This window comes from Megascapheus bottae, chromosome 15 (assembly GCF_031878675.1).
Source record: "Megascapheus bottae isolate mThoBot1 chromosome 15, mThoBot2.hap1, whole genome shotgun sequence".
Lineage (NCBI taxonomy): Eukaryota > Metazoa > Chordata > Mammalia > Rodentia > Geomyidae > Megascapheus > Megascapheus bottae.
This window is the reverse complement of record NC_143523.1, coordinates 4,597,177-4,620,512: the sequence shown is the minus strand read 5'-3', so window position 1 is coordinate 4,620,512 and position 23,336 is coordinate 4,597,177. Positions and strand designations below refer to the sequence as shown.

General features: G+C 46.4%; 1 protein-coding gene across 10 annotated transcripts in view; it reads right to left on the bottom strand.

Annotated features, from left to right (window-relative positions):
- C15H10orf90 (chromosome 15 C10orf90 homolog) overlaps positions 1 to 23,336 on the bottom strand; it is a 184,812-nt gene that overhangs the window by 10,213 nt on the left and 151,263 nt on the right. For 6 of the 10 annotated variants that reach the window (XM_090345613.1, XM_090345618.1, XM_090345615.1 and 3 more), the window contains 3 exons: positions 5,337 to 5,624; positions 2,514 to 2,695; positions 572 to 749 (listed from right to left, as the gene is read on the bottom strand). In XM_090345613.1, coding sequence (XP_090201739.1) covers positions 572 to 749; positions 2,514 to 2,695; positions 5,337 to 5,624 — 648 coding nt within the window. The remainder of the gene's footprint in view (positions 1 to 571; positions 750 to 2,513; positions 2,696 to 5,336; positions 5,625 to 23,336) is intronic. The other 4 variants (XM_090345614.1, XM_090345620.1, XM_090345623.1 and 1 more) reach the window with 2 other exon arrangements.

The window sequence follows — 23,336 nt, the reverse complement described above, 5'->3', positions numbered from 1 at the left end:
TTTAACAGTCAGTTTATGAGCTCTGTGAAGGAAGGATTGAGGCGGGTCCTGCTCAAACACAGTCCCCAGCTCTCCTTGGGTGCCTGGCTTAGAGAAGGGTCTTGATGATTCCTTCTCCCACGAGTGAGTGCATGCCCTCCCCGGGGGTCAGCTCGACTCGGGTCTCACAGAGCTTGGCAAGCTGGCTCTCCCATCTCTGCTCTCAGTGGGAAGGGGTTTTCAAGATGACGAATGTTGTTGTAGACAAGCTGGAGTCAACCTCTCGCCCTGAGCTCTGTTTTGCAATCTATAAAGGGCAGAGGGGATGTCTTGCAAACATCAGTTAGGAGCCAAGAATTTGAACTTTTTGCTATCGTGGTAGCAGCTAGAATGGGAAATTTGTGTCCCAAGTTATTTCTGCTGAGTTTGGTGCCCACATCTAATCTCTGAGAAGATGCTGCCTCCCAAAACAGGTTTTATGAGACCGAGCTTTGGTCTCACAGGACCAGGACCTGTCACCCCCAGATGAAGGCTCCAGACACAGGTTCTGCTCCTCAGCCCCCCCCAGCCCCCTCAGCCATCTGTAACTTACCACTAAGCGGATGAGGAACGGTGAACTGCTTCTTGCTGATACGGATGGGAGAGGGACTCTGTTTCTGACCCAGTTTCTCCTTCTGCTGGGCTTTTCTCTGCTGGACCATGTGTTCTAGCCTCTTGACTCGTTCTTGTGACCGGGAGATGAAGTGAGGTTTATGCATCTCCAGTGCTTCCTGATTGGAGCAAAGACAAGAGGGTTCAATGGGCTAAAATCCCAGCGTCACCACAGCTCCTCATCAGCCGTGACCCTCCCCTCCCGCCACCAGCACTGAGCCCCAGAGCGCTTCCCTGTGTGCTCCCCAGGCACGGACACCTCTTGGGGTCCCCCATGGATTCTGGCAGGGATGCTTATTCCCAGATACACACTGAGACTCTTGGGTAGGTGGCAAGGTGACACTCAGGCCTGCAGGTCTCATATGCTTTTCCCTCCCTGCCTTTCATTGTATTAATTCCACAGCCTTTGAATGTCACTATTTAAGATGTACCCTTCCCTGGAGGCCATCCACAGCCCTGGCCACTGGCCCAGCTTCGTCTCCCCATGCAGCCTGAGCCCCATGGTGCCTCAGACTGTCTCATACAAGGGAATCTGTGTGATCGTGATCAGCTGACCTCCACGCCAGGCCGTGAAAGGCTCAGGTCGTGTCTCCTTGGCTGAGCTCTGCACACAGCAGTTGTTCAACACGGGCACCTAGGGGTGCTGCCATGGTGGAAATGCTCCTTAGCCTCGCTCCTCTCCCTCCTAGCCAAGAGCTCAGTGCTCCCCACGAGCAGGCATCACAGGCTCCATCTGTGTTATGTGTGTGCCTTGGCATGCATGCCTGGAAAGGAATTTTGTAGGGTCATAAGTGCCAGCCACAGGGTACCAGGAGCTAGGCGGCCTCACCCACTGGTGTGCGGCTTCAGGGGAGTCCAGGATTGAGAGATGGCTCTTGAGAACAGTCAGCCCATGTGTGGCTGTGCTGTCTGCACATATCCCAAGAGAGCCCTGGAAGCCAGGATTCCTTGAGGCACCATGAAGATTTCATCAGAGCCTAGTAAGGCCCAATAGTGCAGGAGTCAGCACTGCCACCATTTCAACCCAAAGCTTGCCACATGCTTCCCCAGAGGTGTGGCTAAGCAGAGCATGCGAGCAAGAACTTTCTCTGGCATTGTTTGGCCACCTTACGTTTTCCTCGGGTGGTTTTGGAGATTGAATTTAGGGCCTCCTGCTTGCCAGGCAGATGCTCTACAATTTGAGCTACACCCTCAGGTCTCCATCCCCTTTTTCTTCTTTCTGTTGATTATGAATAACGCAGGTTCTTGCTTTATGCCAGCTGGGGTAGCAGGGTGGTGTGGGTAGTTGTGAGACCCTGCACCCTGCCATTGTGCTTACCCATGGAGCTTGAATACCAGGCACACACCACCACACCTGGCCATTGACTGAGATGGAGTCTTATGGATTCTTTTTGCCTGGGCTGGCCTTGAACTGCCCTGATATCCAGGTACAGAGTTGGACTGCCACACCTGGCTCTTTTATAACTTTAATAACTGTGTGCTTATGCCTGCCATAATTAGGAAGGATGTTGCATGAAATCTGCCATGTTCTTCAGTTCATACCCAGAGACTTCCTTAATCTTTAGAAGGCTCAGTGCCCCCACTGTGACATGCATTCATGAAGGCTTCTGCTTGCTAGAGCAGCAAGGGATGTCACAAGTGTCCTGAATCTGGACATCTGCCATGCCTCCAGACACTGTCACCACGGATAGAATTTGATTCTCTTTCTAACCTCGGGAATCAGTACCATTCTTTCCATATTCACACAGTGAAATAGGGGCTCAGAAAGGTTAGGGAAGGCAGCCCAGATCACACAACCCTGAAGAAGGTGAGTCCGAAAGTGAGGTCACATGCACCCTAACTTCCCAGGACAGACCTCCCCTTGGTAAAAAGCAAAACCTTACCTGCAATGTCATAGAGCTTGTGGGTATTTGTTGAGGCTCAAAACCATCTTCCAATAGGTCAGGAGTCTGTGGTCTATCAGGTTGTCCTGGTGATGGGGGTGCAGGTGAGGATTTGGGTATGCTAGGGTCCTTTTTCTCACATTCCTTTATTTTCACAACTAAATCACAACACGTATAATCCCCTAGGAGAGAAGATTTAGAATTGCATTGGAGGGCACCAAATGATTTCCTCCTGGCTCCTCAACACCATTAGACACAGGAGACAATTTTGAAAATAGAAATGCCCGTGGGTTATTAACGGGCAAGATCACGACTTGTCACAGACCGCCTGGCCACCCTGCTTATGACTCCACGACGGGCTGATTATACCACAGTTTCCCACTGGGCTTCTGCTGTTTAGAGCGCCTTGGCTTGCAATGAAACTTCTTTATTCTGCGCTTCATATTAAGTGTGTCCTGTACAATTATTACAGTTCAGTTGTTTCAGGACAGCATATTAATCTCTTGTTTGCTACACTAATGATATAAGAACAGAGGATGGTTTTCAATTACTTGTTTCCCTCCCTTCCACTTGCCAGAGTCAAGCATTGGTTTTGCATAAGCAATTGGAAGGATTTGTCCCTTTCCTGGGGCCATTTTGGTTTTCTTTTGTGGAAAATGTCAGAGAACAAGCTGATGTCTGGGTATGTCAGCCAGGGCCACCTTTGGGATTGTAGAGGGAAGTTAGTAAGTTCCCTGGTATCTCCGGAGAAAGGCCTTGGACTGGATTCTAGGAGCTGGCCTTCAGCCTGTCGCCTTCCTCACAGCCCGCCACACCCTCAACTTCTTAGATCTAGACATGTCCAGTATCTTCCTCACCCCACCAACCCCCCTATTTCCACCAAGTCCTTCTGACTCCATGCCAAGATCGAAAGCTGAGTCTCTAGAATGCCTTTCCATTCCCAGGACAACATCCATCCGTGCCCCTGCCATGTTCCCATGAAGCAGCAGCCCCACCCTTCAGCAGCATGGCGGAATATAAGGATGGTTTGACCCCAACCTGTGGCTTTCTCAGGACCATATCTTTCTCAGTCTGTATCAGTCCACAGCCTCAGGCCAGGAGCCTAGAAGGAGCTGGCTCTCCTGGGAGCAGCGAGGTGGCCACGAGGAGGCTCTCTGGACAGAGGTCATGGCTCATCTGAACCAGCACGTCAGTGTCACTTTTACATCTAGAGCCCTTCTGCTGGCCAAGCTGGCCCCTCTCTACTCTAAATCCCTCCATACACGTTCTACAAGCCCACACTGACCAGACCTTGTACGGCTTGTTCCTGGTCGATCCATCACCCAACACCACACAGCTTAGAGGTTCTCATGTCACTGTCTCACCTTGCCAGACATTTGCTCATCTTCTGGAAGCTCCCTTTAGACATGAGTCCTACCCCAGGCTACTAGCTCTAAATCTGATCTTACAAGTTCTCTCCTCCATACCATTACCCCATGGCCATATTGTCCCTCTATTCCCCTGAGCATTTTCAGAGATCACAGAGAAGCCACACTTGCTTTGCACACGTCCCCATTGTTTTTGTTACCAAGAATCAGCAAGCTCAGGGCTGATCTCCTGATGCATGGCACCCAGAGACCATCTGTCTGCTCTCCTTTGTGGCTGGGTCTCAGTCTCACCTTGTTCCTTCTCTATGGATGGCCACACTGTCTGTGGGAGAAACGCCTCTGGAGTGGATGTCCACTCTTACCCTACCTTTCAACCTCAGACCAGGCTCTGCCCCTCTGCTCTGGTCCCAGGCCCCACTCATGATGCTCTCAAGTCAAACATGTGCTTTTCAACTAGCTTTTTTGCTTTGTGTCTTTCCCTCAGCCTATAGGATTTCTTGCCTTCAAGTCTGAGTTTTAAAACTCTAATGCCATTTCATGTCTTGTCTAAAACCATTTTGCAGGCAGATATCTGCCCAGACCCTCTCAGAGTGCCAGGTGGCTCTCAGCTTCCTACTAGCCCACCATAGGCGTGGCAGGCAGAGCTAGGCAGTTTATCTTCTGTACTGTGCCGAGAGCTTGGGAGGACATACAGCAGGTTGCTTCTGTGTGGATTAATGAAGAAAGCACTAGTGATCAATTTTAGTTTCAAGTGGCATTATTTTTGGCTCTTACTATAATCACTTTCAATGTGTACAACCCAAAGGTAAATCAAATCTGGTATCAACTTACTGTCTTTTTACAGTTTATTGAGAAAATCTGTACAGTTATAGGGAAATCGAAATTCCTTTGCTGACAACATTACCGCCAAGTATTTTCTGGGCTATAATTGCATCTCGTGTACGTCAGTGCTCTGTGTGTTACTCAGGAGTGGTCAGCAGCTGGACCTCCAGGGACAGGAGGTCTGTGTCCTGCTCAGTCCCTCCTCCATGAGGGGCTGAGATGATGACCTGCTTTGTGAACATGAAACTCCAGAAAGCTCATGGCAGCCTGTGCTGCCTGTGGGGCCTACATCCCTCAGCTGTTATCCACACCATCAGTGCCTGGCCCTCAGACGGCCTGGGGGAGGCTTGGTGGAGGGATCTCCTGCCTTCAGTGCAGCCACGCCAGCTCAGACTTTCCTTCACTCAGCCTCGATGGGAGCCCTAAAGGGCTGAGAGCCTGTGGTCCATATGGCTGCCTTTTAGTTCTTGGCAAAAGTTTCACCTGCTGACTATGAAAACTCATCCTGTTCCCTCTCTACTCTGAACACACCCACAAAAGGAGTTTCTGGGGAAACCACAACCCGCAAGACCCTGAGCTGTATTCAGATGGTCATCAGGAAATAATGTATTCCACCACCACCCTCTCTCCTTACCTTCGGGGAATTCTCTTCCTATCCGAACACTGTCATCCTGTGGTGAGGTGCATGAATCTTGGAAGGGACAAAGAAACCCAGGCAAAGGGACTTTGGGTGTCAGGAATCTTGGACGCCGTCTCTCTGTGGACTCAGAAAGGTCGCTAGACTGACCATCATCGCTTGGTGAACTGTCCTCATCGGGAGGAGAGTGTTTAAAGGGCTTTTGTTCCACTGAGGGAGCTGACAGTGTCACACAGGATTGTCCTTGCTGTTCCTTGCTGCTTCCAGAAAATACTTTTGTTTCTACTAGAAATAAAATGAGAGTTGTGCTCTAAATATCTGGGGAGTCCACATCTTATGTTCCAATGTCTACTGGCTTCCACACTCTCCTACAGATAGTCAGCGGTTGGCTACGGCTTCCTAAACTTCCCATGTCTGGTCCACATCCCTGATATGAGGGTCCCCGACCACAGCACCCCTGGTTCTAAAGGGACCACGTTCAGAGGTGGATTTAGGAGCTTACACGAATCCTCTATGGTATCAGTAGAGTGGATAGCTTAGCACCTTAACTCCGGGGCCAGTATGCCTGGGTTCAAATTCTACCCCGCCAGGGTAAGTAAGCTTCACTTGGAAAAGTGAGGTGTGACAATGAGTTAGCCATACTATGTATTATTCATTTACTTTTGTCTAATATATATTTTACATAATTGTCTTCATTATATTTTACATCTCAAATGGATTTTAAATTATCAATGTTAAGATCAAATATTCAAACTAAGAACATAGTATGATAATCTTGCACTATATGTACTAGTATATATATAGTATGCTTCATGAACCTTAGTTATCATTATTGTTGCAGAAATGGCAATGGCCAGAGAAGGCAAGCACGGAGGCAGGAAAATGATCTATCAGGTCACTGTGCATAGCTCTAATAAAGCAGAGGGCCTACAGGTGCGTGGGATGTGTTGCTAGTTTCCACAGTGTCATGTCAACAGCCAGGAAGCACCTTATGTCCACTAGCAGGGGTCTGGGGAAGTAAATAGGAACACCCATGCCTTGCAATAATTCAAAGGAAGGAGCAGAAGCTCTTGTGTGAATGAGGAATAATCAAGTTATATTGTTCAGTGAACAAAGCAAAATCAGGGATGCTGTGTGGGCTTTGCTTTTTCCATGTGTGCCTACTCGCACAGAACCTCCGTGGAAAGGGCCCAGATGGAGACCACGGCTCCGGGAGAGGCAGGAACACCAGGAGAAAGAGGGCAGAGACTTTCTTTTCATTGCCTGTTTTGTGCACTCTACCCCATGTCTGGGTAGGGGCCCCTGCTGCCAGTAGAATAAATACATCGCAGCCTTCCAGTGTGCTAACACAGGAGAAGACGGGAGCTGCTGGATAATGAAAGCAGGTGACAGGGCTTTACTCTGGTTTCTCAAATGTCTGCCAGGCAAAGGAATATGTGTAAGACTACCAGCTTTGAGGAGAGCAACCATGTTCTGCTATCTGTTCCCCAAGCCCCGCCCAGGCCATGGGGTCTCTGGGGTCCTAGCCAGAGAGAATGGTTGAGCGTGGGGTGAACAGCAGACTTCCGATTTGGCGCTCCAGAAGCCACCTCCCAGGGGAATCAGTTCCCTACCTCCTCATTCACCAACAGTGTGAGATACGTTTCCTGTGTTTTTGTGAACAAGCAAAACACAGGTAAGGTTCCTACCAGGGCCTAGGGTTTCCCACACGAAGTTCTAGCTAAACAAAGGGGCCGGTGCTACTAAGCCCTTATCACTTGGCAAGGCTTGTCAACTCATGGTAAACTTGAGCTTTGCTAAATCTACAGAAAATTCTTTCAAATGTTTATCTCAAGCGCCATCAATTACATGTAGGTATAAAGTGCTACAGAACAGTTTGACAAAATGAATACCGGGAAACTGGTATTTTTTATCAGTGATGGGGCAGCTGTGGGGAGAGGAAGGGTGGTGAGTCAGTCATGACATTCAACGTAATATGAGAAAATGGAACAATGTAATGAAAGCATGAGGGGGGTGGGAAAGATGAGGAAGAACAATGGATGGAGTGACAATTGTTAAGATGCATTATACTCACTAATGGATTCACTGAATTGAAAACAAATATTATAGGTCACGTTCTAAAATTTCCCTTCTTTATTACATTGTAATTTTAATTAGAAAGTCTCATAAAGATTCAAAGACTAAACTGGTTATTAATCCAATTTAGATGCATCTTGGCATTAGTTTTGTTAAATTAATGTCTATTTTTATAATTTTTGGAGAATGACAACCTATGTCGCCATCTATCCATCCATCTCCTACCTTTTCTTCCCTTTTCCGCTAATGTCTACCTGTCTCTACTTGGTGTAATGGGAATCCTCATTCAATACAAATGTAACAATCAGATGTTTCACTTAGGACTTGAAAGAGTTAAAAACAGTCTGGATAGCAGAGTGCAATCACCGTCCAAGAAGGGAATGTGAGAGCTTCTGGACCCCCTTTCTTTCGGAGGTGGCCTGGGGCAGGCCTTTGCTAGTACTGCATCGTATTTCCATGCACTCAATTGTCAACCACTGCACCTCCAAGAGGCCCCAGTGCCATGCCAGATTCTGCACATTGTGAGCAGCAGGAAAAAGTAGAAGCTTGCTCCAGGTGTGTCTGTGTGCCTCCTTCCTGGGTCTGGCACATGAAGAGGCCAGAACACTACAAATTTCCTTCTGAGGGTAACAGTCTTCAACTAGTATTCATCTTTCCTAACATTGGTTGGTGTTTCAGAGCTCAACTATCCATCAAACTAGAGCCATGCCACGGACAGTGAACAAAAACCAACCCAAAGCATACACAACTCTTTCTCTCCTCTCCATGATCCAGAGCTACCTCAGAGCACTGCGCAATGCCTGCGAATCCTTCTCTCAAGTCCACCGTCGTCATGAAGGGCATCATATTCATGACGTAAAGATGCTGGTCAGACACCCCCCCACCCCCCCCCCAGCTGCCTCCATGATGAAGAATCAGAGCACCTCTGCCTTCCAGTGCCAACTTGGAGCCCTCCTGGATGACAGCCACTTGCCACCCAGGCACCGCACACCTGAATTGTGTGCAGCTCCAATCACTGTATTGGTGTATTGTCTGTATTTCTTCCACCTGCCTAGGTCTCCCTCACTGTGCTCATCCACCTGCCTTTCCTCCCTTACCTGTGGAGTCTCCTCTAGAAAACTCTGGAATAACAACATCTAACTGGACCTATGGAAGATCGTAATTGCAGGAGAAATTAGCCCCTCCCCTCTCTCTCTCTCTCTCTCTCTCTCTCTCTCTCTCTCTCTCTCTCTCTCTCTCTCTCTCTCTCTCCTCCCTCCCTCCCCCCCCTCTCTCTCTTTGTCTTTCTGCTCCTCATTTAGCCACTGGTGCATGAGAATCTGCTGCTAGGAGTGTGCAGGGCAGCCATTTGTGCGAAGCCTGCTAATTGATGGGCCTAGAAGAAGACATAGAAGAGACAGGAAAAGGAAGGCACAATGGGCGTGCCGTGAGCGCAGGACTTCCCCACTCAGCATTGTTTGCTTTATTCTTTCTTTTCCTTTCAAAAGAGAGAGAAAACCTACAACTATCTTCCACACACAGAGAATGGAATAAAAGACAGTGGCGCTAGCTCGCTGTCTCTCAGGAACAAAGCAGTCGAAACAAAAAACAAGTCTTCTCATGAGCAGGGCAGTGGGTATGCTCCTGCTCCCCCTTCTCCCTCTCCCTCTCATCCCCCCTCTTCCTTCCCTCTTAAATTGGGGAAGGCTTCATCTTTCAGCTGTGGATTAAAACAATTTACTCATGTGCAAATGGGTCTGCCTCTGGTACCACTGCCTGCTGTCCCATGCAGACTTCTGTTTAAAATCAGACAGTAATTGCTTCAGCATCTCTTTGCTCAGCCTCTAAATGTGACATTGCAGCTCAAGGAGGGAGGGAAGGAGAGAGGGAGGGAAGAAGAGGGGGAGGAAGGACCACAAATGGGATAAGCAGCTCCAAACAGAATGAGGATGTTGTCAGCCAGGTACCAGCCAGGCCCCTAAGACAGTCCTCGGCACAGGTGCAGTGTGCCACCAGGATAAGGAGAGACAGCTGAGGGAGCTAAGGGGAAGAGGCAGCCTAGACGTAGACTGTGAAGGATGGAGCGGCCCCAAGATGAGGCACACAGTAAGGGGAGGCCCGCCCTGGCTGGAAATGAGACTTCCTGCAGATTCCAGACCTTCCTAGACAGTGAACAGGTTTCTTCTATAAATGCCAACCCTCAGCCTTCCTTCTTAAAGAAAGAGGCCCGAGCGGGAGGGGACAGGGGCACGAGGCCACCAGGAGATCCGGGAGGAAAGCAGGGCCAGTGGCCAGGAAGGGACAGCTGCTGTCGGAATGTCACTGTGGCGATGAGAAGCGATGAGAAGCACTCTGTGACCACGGCACCCACAGTGGCAGCCTTGGGTTTCAGGATTTCATGTGGGAAAGTGCATTTAGCTACAGGCAGATTCATTCATGCTGGTACTTCAGAGCCGGAGCCACACCCCTGTCCAGGGAGCCGCCAGAGGGGATGCTGGATAGCAAGCCAGGCTGTTTCTCCAATTATGTCATAATCCTGGAGGGCTTGGGGATTTATGAACATAGCCTTACAACACACAAAAGGATGTATCTGGAAGGCAGAAATTTCTCTCTTTCTTTTACCCTTTCTCTTTCCTCTCTCTCTCTCTTATCTCCTCTCTTTCTCTTTCTCTTTTTTTCTCTCTCTGTCACACACACACACACACACCTGTTTCCTAACCACAGATGTACAAAGAATGATCTAGACACCCAAATTCTGGCTATTAAATCACATCCTTCTCCCGTCCACTCAGGAAATATTCTTACATCATCATTTTCCCACAAACCTCTATCCCAAAGCATGACTCAGACCCTGAAGCACACAGGAAAAGAACATTTTAAGCATTTCTTAAAACTTAGCCACATTTGCAGGGGTATTTATAGTTTTCATTTAGATGTAGTTCCATTAAATTAAATTTCTAGGTTATAAAAGCATGAATAATCACTGTTAAAATGTTTTGAACCATAAAACAGTATTCAAACAGCATTCTGCCAGGTCTGGGGATACATACCTACAACCTCAGCAATCGAGAGGATCAGATAGAAGGATTGTAAGTTCAAGGTTAGCTCAGACTATAGATTGTTTCAGAAAAGAAAAGAGAAAAAAAGAAAATCTATTTTAAATGGTTCAGGGAATCATTTTAAAAAATTAATGCAAGCTGAGTGCCACTGGCGCATGCTGGTAATCCAGACTCTCCAGAAGCTGAGGGCTGAGAATCACAGGTCTGACAGCCCGAGCAGGAAAGTCTATTAGATTCTTATCTCCAATCAACCATTAGGAAACTGGAAGAGGAGCTGTGGCTCAAAGTGGCAGAAAAGAAAATTAAAGTTCCGACGCTCTGACACTCTTCAAGAAAAGTGGTTTTCTATGAGGAGGGAGGTAGAGCTGCTTTCTAGAGCAGTGATACAGGTATGAGGCTCGTTAAGATATCGAGCGCTATTGCTCTGGTCAGCAGATAGAGCCAGAAGTCCTTTGGGAGAAGAAGAGATGAGACGGCCCCGCTGGTATTGTCAGTGTGGGTGTGATGGCTGGAATCCTGGAACATAACGGGAGGCACACCTGGAAGAGTAGGGAAGAAAGGAAAAGGCCAGTGCTCCTACAGGGACATCCACCTCGCAGGCCATCCCTGGGATCTGTGCTTGGGAAGACCCAGATCCTGCACAGGGTGACTGTTGGTGGTGCCAAGGGCAAAGCACCGTGAGTAAATCTGTCAACTGACAGAGCCCAGAAAGACTGCTCATGGGCAAGGAAAGAGAAAAGACAACTCCTAAAGCCAAGAGCCAGGAAACACAGAACATCTAAAGCAAGACTGAACTTTCTAGGCAGGCGGGGAAGGCTCAAGTTGAACAATGGGTGATGCCATGGAAGATAGATCAGGTAGCCATGCTTACACTCAGGCGCTGGGATGGTCCCTGTGCAGCAGACTTCGATATTCTCAACTTACATTCCTAGGTTAAGAGCAACACCCCCATCTCAGGTGACAAACCAGTCCTCCATATCATGCACCTCCCGCCTTAGCATAGTTGTCATTCTTGTTTGGACAGCTGTGTTTTGGTAATGCCTAAACATAAATTCTACTTCCTCTTTTTATGAGAAGGCAGAATGCACGTGAGTTTATGTGTGGCATTCATAACCTTAATCATCATAATGAAGATGAAGAAGGAAGGGGCCAGGTGCTGGAAGAATCCAATCAGACTCATGGTCCTGGGACTCGAGCCAGGAGCTGGTAGCGAAGACTCTGCTGTACTGCGAAGGAAATGAATGGAAGAAAAGAGCCAACTACAAACACTGTATGTGTGTGACCAAAGATGAGGCCTGAAAGTGTGGGGTATGAAGCGAGGGAGTTGACAGTAGGCTCTGGGGGCGGGTGATGCCCCTTCCAATAGGCACTTCCCAGTGTACGTGCAGGACACCAGCCATGGCTGAGAGCTAGCAGGGCTTGGGGAGCTGGAGCCTCGAAAGACACACCTGGCAGACACACACCACTCCTACTTCCAGCTTCTGGGTCAGCGCACACCCCCGCCAGCCCATCAGACCCCCCTCTCCTTCTCTGGATCTGGAAACCCCATTTGGGCAGGATATAAATACTTCAGAGGATTCCGAGTCAGTAAAGGAAGCGAATTCCAAGCCTGCGGGATTCCCGTGGAAACAGCCCTGAATTTCTCTTCTCAGCCCTGCTGGGATGGCTTGGAAGCATTTCCTAGCTCCATGCACATGATCTTTCTGGTTTTCTCACACGCTTTACAGACCTCAATCATGTCAACCCCAGCTCAGCTGGAAGCTCGGGCCCTGCGTGCATCTTCTCTCCTAAGAATGCCGCGCCCTTTGAAGAACTATTTCTTGACAATCAGAGTTGGAGACACTCCCAAGGGTCTCTGAAGAGAAGCACAAGCCACATGAGAATAGTAACTAGGAATAAAGCATGCCACCAAGGGGCTGAGTCAGCGCCCACCAGGCCCCAGTGTGAACCACAGAGCCAGCAGGGCTTCTCCACCCTTCATCTCCCCAACTTTTCTGCTTTTGCATCTTGTGTGTGTGGCTCAGTTCCCCAAAGATGATCACTTCCAATGAGCTCAACAGGTAGTGCACATCAGAGGAACAGCTGGGCTGCTGGCCCAACCACTCCTCTCCAATGACGGCTTCCCTAGCTGCTTCTTTCTCCTCACCTAGAGAAATTCACAAGAAACAAAGCATGTGCGGAGGCCTGCCTCATGAGCCCCACTTAGAATGGCAAAAGGGAAATGCATTTAACTGGCTGCACAAAGCTACTGTGAATATTTTGTCTCATGTTAAAAGCATTTCCTTTATGCTCTGGAAAAGGGAGGGATTTCTTTGTGAGAAATAAATGTACCTCCATTTGAACGAAAAAGACACACCATTCCAGAGCAATGTAAAGAAGGTGTCGTCACTCTTTAGGAGAAGCTTTATGTTTTTTTTCCTCGAAGCAATTTTATTTCCTGAAGTGCTTTTATTCTTTCTGGCTAGTGAATGATGAGAGAGGAAGTAAAGGTCTTCCTGGCATTTTTAAATCTCAGTTGACCCACGTAGCTAAGGATCGTAAACCTAACTGTTGGTGTAAACCTGCTTCGTCAGCCGTGACTTACACAGAATGGCCACAGAGTGTAGATTCTCCCCACACCACAGGGCTGCACCCTGCCCTCTTTTATTGGTCCACATTTGCAATAAGTTCAAACATTAGGGGGAAATAAAACCAGATCATCAGTTTTCACTGGGATTATAAACCTCTGAACGTCTTGTGGAGTTTTTCCAGCACTTCTCTTAGAAACATGCTGTGTCTGCTGTGTTTTACACCCTCGAATCTACCCCACCCTGCCATACGTGGAGCTATATATGATTCCCTGTTGATATCTTTCAAAGAAATCTTTTAGAATGAGTACGGCTTTCTTTAAAATGTGAGTTTCCAGCCAGGCACTGGCTCATGACTACAATCACAGAGAATTGAGAGGCGGGGTCTGGGAGGACTGAAGTTTAAGACCAGCTCAGGAAGAAATGTTTCTAAAACCCCTTCTCAACAAGGCTAGCCTTACCTAGAAATCTCAAACAAGTGGACTATGCACCTGGGCAGGTGGATAGAGAGACTCTATCTAAAAAACTAACCACTCTACAAAAGAGCCAGGGGCAACTGCCTAGCAAGTATGACTATTTTTGCCCAATTTCTATAACTTTTCTTAGTTCTGTTTGTACTAAGTATAAGCACAATTCATATGTAAACTTCAAAAAACATGGAAATTCATGGTAAGTTCAGAAAAGTCCCTCACAGAGCAGCAGTTTTTCATGCCGCAAAGGTTTCTTCTTGGTAACAATAAATGGCAATCTCTGCCTCTGTTAACTCTCCAGGAACACCACAGACATACCAACAAAACAATAGTCACTAAGGTTTCTGGAGAGCTCAGCAGCGTTTTCAGCTTCCCCCAGTGGGCTGGTGGGTGTAGCAAGGTCCCCAGCTCTTCAGAGCCCTCTGAGCTCAGCCTGCTGACTCACATCTCATGGACCCAGCTCTCCGGAGCCCAAGCCCATGATTCCATGTCTCCTGAGATGGCTACAGTGATGCCACACCTCCCAGGGTGGCTGAATCTGCAACCTGCTATGGTTTCACAAAGACAGAAGATGCTGAAAAGAATCGGGTATAATACAGGCCCAGAGGTTGCAGCCTCTTCTGCTACCTGGTTCTGCCACCCATTCACAGCCACCCACCATCCCCTTCTCAGGTCATTCTTCCATCCAGAGAAACGCAGACCACACTGCCTGAGTGGAAGAGATGGGAGCACGAGAAACCTGTAAAAAATAACACTCTAAGCAGATACGAACTTTGAGCATGATCTACCCAGCCGTGCGAAGGACGATGGTCCATACCTAATGCGTGAACTTCAAACCACAGGCCATCAGCAATACTGGAAAGGCATGGCCCTTCATTTCAGCTCTTGGAAAAGTATATACCTTGAGGATCCAGAGGGGCAGAGAGACCTGCCTACATTCTCAATCCACATCTTACCCTCTTTCCCAGAGATGGCTGTTTTCTGACCAATCTGCCATACTTGCCAGGAGAGGGGTACATGGTCAGTAATGGTTAAGATTAGGAGCTTCTTCTATGGCAGAATAGGATTTGACCTTGGTATACTGCAGTCCAGCCATCCCCCTGGGCTGTGGGGAGCTGATGGGGGCAGGTGCCCTCCCTGCCCTGCTCCAGTCATGTCCATGTCTCTTGCTATGCCAGGTCCTCTTTGTGTCAGAGATGGGCGGGGGGGAATGGGGCACTGGAACTGACTGAGGGCTTGGGATCAACTTTAAATGTAAAGTCAGGGCTGCAGTCAGAAGGGCCTCCCCCATTCCCCTCAGGGATGGGCTCTTTATGGAGCCCACTTTAAGCCTTCTCACCTTCAAAGATGCCCCTGAGCACTTTGGTCAGTTTCCTCTGCACACACATATGGGGGTGGGGGGGAAGTAAGGCCCAGAATGACTTGTGGGCCAAATCTCCTTCTAGCCCCTCAAAAGCAGTAAACAGCACTTGGTTCAAGGTCAAGCTATGATACCACTTGGCTGCTCCTGCATTACAGGGCTACCTCCTGATACCCCTTCTCCAGATCTCACCATCCCAGGTATGAGCTTGGTAATCCGAAATGTATTCATGGTGCTAGTTTCTCAGAAGAAAAGTCTGAAGCTCTAGGATCTCTAGGGGAAGAGAATGCATTAAGAAGTAAGAGTCCACCAGGGCATTGGTGGTCATGCATGCAATCCTAAAATCCAGAGGATCCCTGTTTGAAGCCAGTCCAGGCAGAAAAGTCTGTGAGACTCCATCTGTAAAATATTCAGCAGAAAAGAAGGATGGGAGATAGGACTCATGTGGTAAAACCGAACAAGAAAGCACAGTGCATGCAAGGGTGGAAGTTCTAGCCCAGCATGGGAGGGGTGAGGAGGGAGGGCCCATATAAAAATGCATGGGGCTCCCCAGCCAGCACAACAGAGCCTGCCCTGCCCAGAACCAGAGGGCTAGGAGGGGAGCCAGAGAAGGGACCCCGGAGCTCCCGAGGGGCCCCAAGGGCTCGACCCAGCTCGGCCTGCGTGGGAGTCTGGACTTGAGCAGGCCTGACCCCACTCAAGAACACAGCCCTGCACGTTCACAGCCTGCTGCTGTGCTGACCCACGCAGGGATTTACTCTGTTCCTCCACCATGACACCTTTCTCCCATTAAGGCTAATGGGAGTCATGTGGCCAGGCTGGAGGCATTTCATTTTCCAAATTTTCTAAAAATAAGTTGTGGAGAAGGAAAACACATGTACTGTTTCTATTTGGGATTGTCAAAATACAAACAACAACAACAAGAAAGAAGCCAGCGAGCTTGGCTGCCCAGGAGATGCAGTTCCTTCCTGGTGGTGTCAGCTGAGGGGTTCTGGCTCCTTCAGGTTGCTACTTGGGATAATAGACTCGTGCTTCATGGGGAGCGGGAGGACGGTGGTCACCCCCTCTCCTCCTTGACAATTGCATCCTTGCCTCTTCTCCGGATGCCAGCAGGCTGTGGAGTGAATAGCTCCTATACCACCGTCCAGGGGAAGGGCTGAATTCCAGGAAAACTCCCTGAAGAGACCATGTCTAAAAGGAGAACGTTTCCTGCTGACTTTCCTTATTGACTTGTGACCACATATGGGAAAGGAGAAAAGGCAATGTCTCTCGAATATAATCAAATCACTCTTAAAGTCGTGAGCGCCCCCAGCACAGCCACACAGGCCTGCCACAAAATCACAGGTAGGAGGCTCTTAGCCCAGGGCTGCCTGGACATAAACCAAGACCCTCCCTCCAAAGTAGCCAATATACCCAGGGACTGGAGGCATGGCTCAAGTGGTAGAGCACCTGCCTAGCAAGCTCGGAACACTGAGTTCAATTCCCCAGAACCACCAAAAATCAAAACACACAATAAAACCTTACAAACATTCTTCCGAAGTTACATGTTTAAGAAAACAGCAGTGACGAAATGTTCTTGTCCATCAAAAATACGATGGCCACTGTATGTCACGAAATCGCCTCATCCAAGTGTGGCGAGTTCCAATTTGGCAACGTGTTCTATCTCCTATTGTCTTTAACAACTCTCATTTTCCATGTAGGCCCATTTTGCTCCTTGGGGTCCTGTTCTCATGACTTGAATTCGCAGGCATCTTTTAAGCCTGGCCACACCACCACGCTTCATCTCATCCAGGGTCTGGGACCCTCAGGCACAGCAGGTCTCCCATGGCCTCCGTGTCTCATGGGAATCATGACCAGTATAAGGTCAGATGTGGGGCCTGTGGTAACCCTATTTCCCACTGATTCACCTCATCTCCTTTCCCACCCCTGCTGGATAAAACCCATCAACACGGGCTGGGAACTCTCTAACTAAGCCCACCTAACCCACCACTCTCCATATCTCCACGGGCCCCACACTGCCCTGAGGTGACCGAGTCACCTTATTAACTGTGCTGCTTCACCTGGGATATGGAGGAGATTGAGGGGAAGCATGGAAGCCCTCTGTTTAAGTCTGCTTGACAATTTCCAGCCCACCTGAAGTGAAACACAAGCTCTTCTCCCCATGACTCTTCACGGCCTCCTCAGAGCTCAGGGGCGTCGGCCGTGTCTCCTGTGTCATGTGGCCCGTGTCTCCATTCTGTGTCTATCAGCGGCCCTTTCTTCTTTTTGAAATACCTGCTCTTTCTACAGTCACAAGGCTGGCTCCTTCCTACCACAGATACACTACTTCTAAAAGGAGCTAGCCATCAGCAGATTCGGGGTTCTGGGACATGCTGCCACCATTGCATACTGCATGCTGAAGCATCCTCTGTACATCTTAATGGCACTAGATCACAAGCTCTGTAGCAGCAAGGGTCTCTGCTGCAACACCTAGCACTGAGTCCACATCTGGCACTTGATAGACATTGCCACGTGCTTCACCTCCTCTGGGTATTTAGCCCTGGAAGAGCTAGGTCGGACCTAGCCATTAGAGGATGGGAGATGATGAAGACAGAATTCTTCAATAATTCAAAGCTAAACTGAGTCCAGGCATCCTGTGATGAGCTAGGGAGATGTTGATAGCAAAGAGACAAGATTCCTGTCCCCAACCCCCCACTACAGAGTGTGCAAAGTGGACAACTGGGGACAGAGGAATAAATGCCTTAAACCAGGAGGTGATGCTACCACTCTCTCAGATCCTAGAAGTATCTCAGTTCCAATGACTCCAGGAAAAGGAAAAGCTGGCTGAATGGCAGGACATTGGCACACCCTTCTGGCCCTTTGTTTCCCTCAATCCATTCCCCCTGAGCCTGAGGTGTGGTGGGAGCCACCATACTTGGGAGTCCACTTGGCTGAAGGAAGGTGGTGGGGAAATGGACACAGCATCCTCAGCCACCCGCGGACATTACTTCCAGCCCTTCTCCACTCTAAAACTCGTCTAAAAATTCATCGCAAAAGCCACGGATGCCAACCTGTCTGCATGCACAATGCAAGAAAAATCGCAGTATGTGATGACGTGTAAGATACTATTAAGGACAGATCAAAAGCCAGACCAATGGGTGCGGTGGCTCACGCCTGTAATCCTATCTACTCAGGAGGCTGAAATCTGAGGATCGTGATTCAAAGCCAGGCTGGGCACTAAAGTTCGTGAGACTCTTACCTCCACTTAACCACTAGAAAACCAAAGTGATGCTGTGCTCAAGGGGTAGGGTAATAAGCCTTGAGCTAAAGAGCTCAGGGACAGTGCCCAGGCCCAGAGTTCAAGTCCCACAACCGACAGAAAAAGCCAGACCATTCCCCACACTGACATGCATGAGTCTGGCAGGTTCAGATCCAGGCAGACAGCTGGGATTCACAAATGAAGGGCGCTTTTGCCCGGCAGGTGGAGCCAGCGGGAAACAGGCTGCCTCATACTTGGCATTCAGGTCCTTTCTGGCCTTCGGATTTGTACTCTCATTTCTTTTGGTTGAGGAACTAATTCAACTCAGCTGTAGAGACTCCAGCTTGTGTGCTTTGTGTTTCATAATGTAATTAACGATTCACATCCAATTACATCATGTTAAAAATCCTCTCCCAATCCTTTCTCTACTAATCCCAGCCTCAGTGCCTCCTGTGTGAACTTGATCGATGCCCAAGCAGAAAGCTCATTTGCAACTAGTCAAGGATGTGTGGAAATGCACACATGCTTTGGAACTCTGATTGGAGATTGTGGGGGTTATTTATGTATTTATTTATTTATTCTTGGTAAGAAACGGGGAATACAGCAATAGACTCCGATAGTGACATCCACTCCATAAAGAGATCTGATGTGCTTTGGATGCCCGCTTATCTGCCCTGGGAAGGCTGCAGAGAGAGGCCTGAAGGGTTTGCTGTGGGGTGTGTGTGTGTGTGTGTGTGTGTGTGTGTGTGTGTGTGTGTGTGTGTTTGTGTGTGCAGGAGGCCCTTAAGGTGGGCTGTCAGCTTCCTTCCCACTACCATCTCCTCTTGAGGGTATCATGCCTCCACAGACACAAGGACATGGAGCTGGTAATTTTCCAAGACTCTGCATTTCTCCGCCCACTACGTACTGTTCCAGTCCCTGGGGTGGCTGAACACAAGGGTAGATGGTTCAGTAGACTCCTTTCTCACCTCCTTATATCTCCTCTCATCTCCCTTCACCCTTTCTCTCTTACCCTTTCCACTGTCCCCCCAGCAGATCTTGGGACAGAGAGAGTTATCTGGTTCTTCACTTTGTCACAGCAACCTATAGAACTCTGCAGTGAACAGAACTATGAAATGGGTTATTTTGCATTCCTGGTCTCTTAACGTATTTGTCAATCTTCTAAATCCATCATTATATTGAACTACCCCAATACTATAAAGACAAAAAGAGCAAAATGATGAGAATGTAAAACACAGGTTCTAAATGATGTAAGGGTCACTGTTCACTGTTCAAATGGTATAAACTATTGTCCCTAGAGTCATAAGAGTTGATACATTAAAGATCATTTTCCAAGGAGAAAAATACTAATACTCTCCAAAACAGACAGTGATATAGAATGTAAGAAGAGAGTATATATGGCCAATAAACAAAAAATTCTGCCTTACTGGCCATTTGAAATTATACAATAAAAACTATTAAGTTTGAAACCTATCAGATTAATGGAATGTAAAGATGTTTACTGAATGCCAGGGGCTGCACAGACAGAAACTCTTACACTACCAACAGAGTACCCATTACTGTGACATAGTAAGAACTGTGGGAAGGCCCCAACTTGCTCTTTGAAAGTGACAATGGAGTCTGATCATCAAGCTGTGGAGTGTATTTTACAAGCCCTCTCAAAAGCAATTGAACAAATCAAAAGCTTTAACAATGCTCCAATCATTTAGCAGATATTTTCCTTCCAGGAATATACAACTTAAGAAAAAACAAACACGTGATTAAACTTTTATACTCCTGGATACACTGTAGACATTATCTCAAATGGTGAAAAACTAGGGATCAAGCTAAAGGTACAACATTAAGCATAGAGTTTCAAAGTTCATATATGAAATGATTATCAGATAATAAGACTTGACTATCTGCTATTTCATACTTACAGAAATTCACTAACAATGGAAATAGGTCACCCTAATTCATGGCATCATAAAAACTAACAATACTAGAAGAAATGTCAGCAAAATAATCCTTAAAGCCACTGTGCAATAATATGAATGCTAACGTCATCTAAATTCATACTGAAGCTCTCACACCAGTGAGGCATTAGACCTTAAAAGGTGAGTTCCTTGGGACATAAACAGATCCAAAAAGTGGAGCCATTATGATTTAGATATCCCTAAACCTTCCTATAATGATGCAATTAAAACTTTGCAGATAAACTATAAGTGTGTGCTTTAAAATGAAGATTCTGATTACAGGGCAGCAAGAAAACAGCAAGGTCAGGAAGAAAACTGTAGAACAATCCTCTTGTTGTGGGAGGTGATTTCTGATCACATAGCGATTGGGATGTGAAGCCAAACAGAGGCCAGGAAACAAAACTCTGGAAAGAAAATGTGAGAAACCTCTACAGATAGTTCCCTGTTGGGGATGATGCCAAAATCCACATCACCTACTTAGTCTGATTGACCACACGCTGAAAATTTCACAAAGTGGAGCAGTAAGCCCCACTGAGCAAAGCGTGGGAACTCCTCTGAAGAAACTTCCCTCGCTCCAGAAATTTCTAACAAACGCGAGATTAGAATCATTATATAGAATCATGTGTATATGTCCATAACCACATGCACATATATATATACACATATACATACACACACACAGAATGGAAGCCACAGCATACACAAGAAACAACTATCATAATAAGAAATCAGCAGAGAAGGAAAACTGTAGGCTCAAGATTTACATTCAGACCTTGGATACCATAAATTATAAATGCAGAGTGTAAAAATAACTGATGTGTCTAAAGGCTTAAACGATTTAAGAATATGGGTAATAAACAAGAGACTATAAAAAATGCCTAGAATGACTGCCAAAGAACCCAGAAAGCACTTCAAGAAAAATACAGTGAGATTAAAAACTTTGATGACTTTTGATGCAGCTAAAAGTATAATTAGTGAAGTAGAATATAAATCTAAAAAGTATTAAACATATCAGAGAGAGTCAAAGAAATGGAAAATATGAAGATGAGTTAGGAGAGAGTAAAATAGAATGAGATCATATAAGACATCAATAAAAAAGGAGTTCTGAGTAGTTCTCAGAACTAACAGATATAAAAACCATCAGAGTCATGAATCACAGCACATCAAGAAGAAATCCATATTTAAATGTATCATGATGAAGCATCATACCGAACAGAAAGAGAAGATCTTAAATATAGCCCCAAAGAAAACTTGAAGTATGACATAATTACAGCTGTATTCTCCATGGCAAGAGGAGAAAATTTAGCTGTGTGAACAGACAACAGCATACTGTTAAGTCTACTTGGTATGCCTGGTCCTGGTGGCTTTCTCTGATCATCTTAGCTACTCAGGAGGCCGTGACCCGAAGCATGGCAGTTTGAAGCGAAGCCAGGCAGAAAAGTCCATAGAATCTACCACCAATTAACCAGCAAAGTGCTGGACTGAAAGTGTGCCTTAAGTGTGGAATGCCAGTTATAAGCAAGAGTGTTAAGCTGGAGGCCTAGAATTTATCCCCATATCAGCTCCAAAATGTATTTGAATAAATCAAAATGTCAAAATCCAAAAGCACTAGGATGTTGCTTTCAATGGGTCACAAGGAAATATTTTTCAAGATAGAATAGTGTGCAGTGTCAAGATTTTTACAAACATGATAAGTATGGTTTTAGAATTCTTTCTTCCCTCAAAGAAACAGTTTATTTCCCACAGTCCTCCATTTTAATGAATGATATGTAAAACGTGACATGTCAATTGACAGTTGACATCAGAAAATAATATCTAATGTGCACAGAGGGAGAAGAAGCACAGGCAATTGCAAAAGCCAGTACGTGTAAATAGGGCATAAAATAATTAATCATCAGGGTTGGAAATGAAACCAATGCAAGGACAAAATTAAGGCACGCAATAGTCTTAGTGAGTCTGTATGAAGGTAATAGGAGTGCAAATGTCCTATGAGTCAACACAGTTAGGGAGAGAATAAATGATTAATTTTAGGATTTGTTAAACTCATGTTTCAATTTCTAGCTTGTCATTAAAATAGTGGCGATAAGAATAAAATTTCCAACTAACACAAAGCAAGATGAAAAATAAGTTGATTTAAAAAGAATGGTTTACAGGGCCGGGAGTTTGGCCTAGTGGTTAAAGTGCTTGCCTAGCATGCATGAAGACCCGGGTTCGATTCCTCGGTACCACATACATAGAAAAAAAAAAAGCCAGAGGTGGTGCTGAGGCTCAAGTGGTAGAGCTCTAGCCTTGAGAAAGTCCAAGGACAGTGCTCAGGCCCTGAGCTCAAGCCCAGGACTGGCAAAAAAAAAAAAAAAAGAATGGTTTACAGAGAGAAAAAGGCAAAGAACGAAGAAAACTAGAATGCTAAACAGCATAATAGAAATAAATCCACACATACCAATTACTAAAACACCCACAAATGTTCTAAACTTTCAATTTAAATCTTGGAGAATATTTTTAGTATTTGAGTATTTTAGGTTTCTAATAAACAGCTAAATTAAATAGCGATGACAATGCAGGATATCAAAGAAAAATTGTACAAAGATATGCCAATCTGTTGTAGGTTGGCAAAAGCTTGGTAACCTAAATACAAAAGTTAGATGAAAGCCTTAAAAATATAATGGAACCCATTCAAAATAGAGTGCTAGGGATAAAAGATCACCTGGATGGATTAGATCAACAAGAGACAAATTAAAAATGTGAAAGAAGTAAGACAAAACCATGCCAGCCTTTCAGACATTATGAAAAGACAAAACACACAAATCATGGGTATAGAGAAAGGAGAATGAGTATCCATTGAAGGCAGAAAAATTGTAGTAACTAAAATAGCAACAGAAAACTTGATCTTGATAAAGGGATGATTAGCCACAAAAAGCTCTCAGAACATCAAATGGGGAAGATCAGAAAACACACTTCCCTCAACAATGATGGTTAAAACACTAAATACAAAGAACAAAGAAAGACTGCAAGCTGCGTGAAGGAGTCAGCAAGTCACCTAGGGTAGCAAACCTAGTGGAAAAGCAGCAGAGTTTTCAACAGAAACTAAAAACAAGGGGCGTATGAACTGGTCTTTCCAAGCCCTGAAAGAAAATAAGTGTCAACCTAGATTAATGTATCTAGCAAACCTATTCTTTATAATTGTAGGAGAAATAAAAAGCATTCCATGATGAACAAAACTAAGACAAAATATCACTCATAGTACTGAAGAAAATGCTTAAAAATATCCTACACACAAGAGGAAGCTAAACACA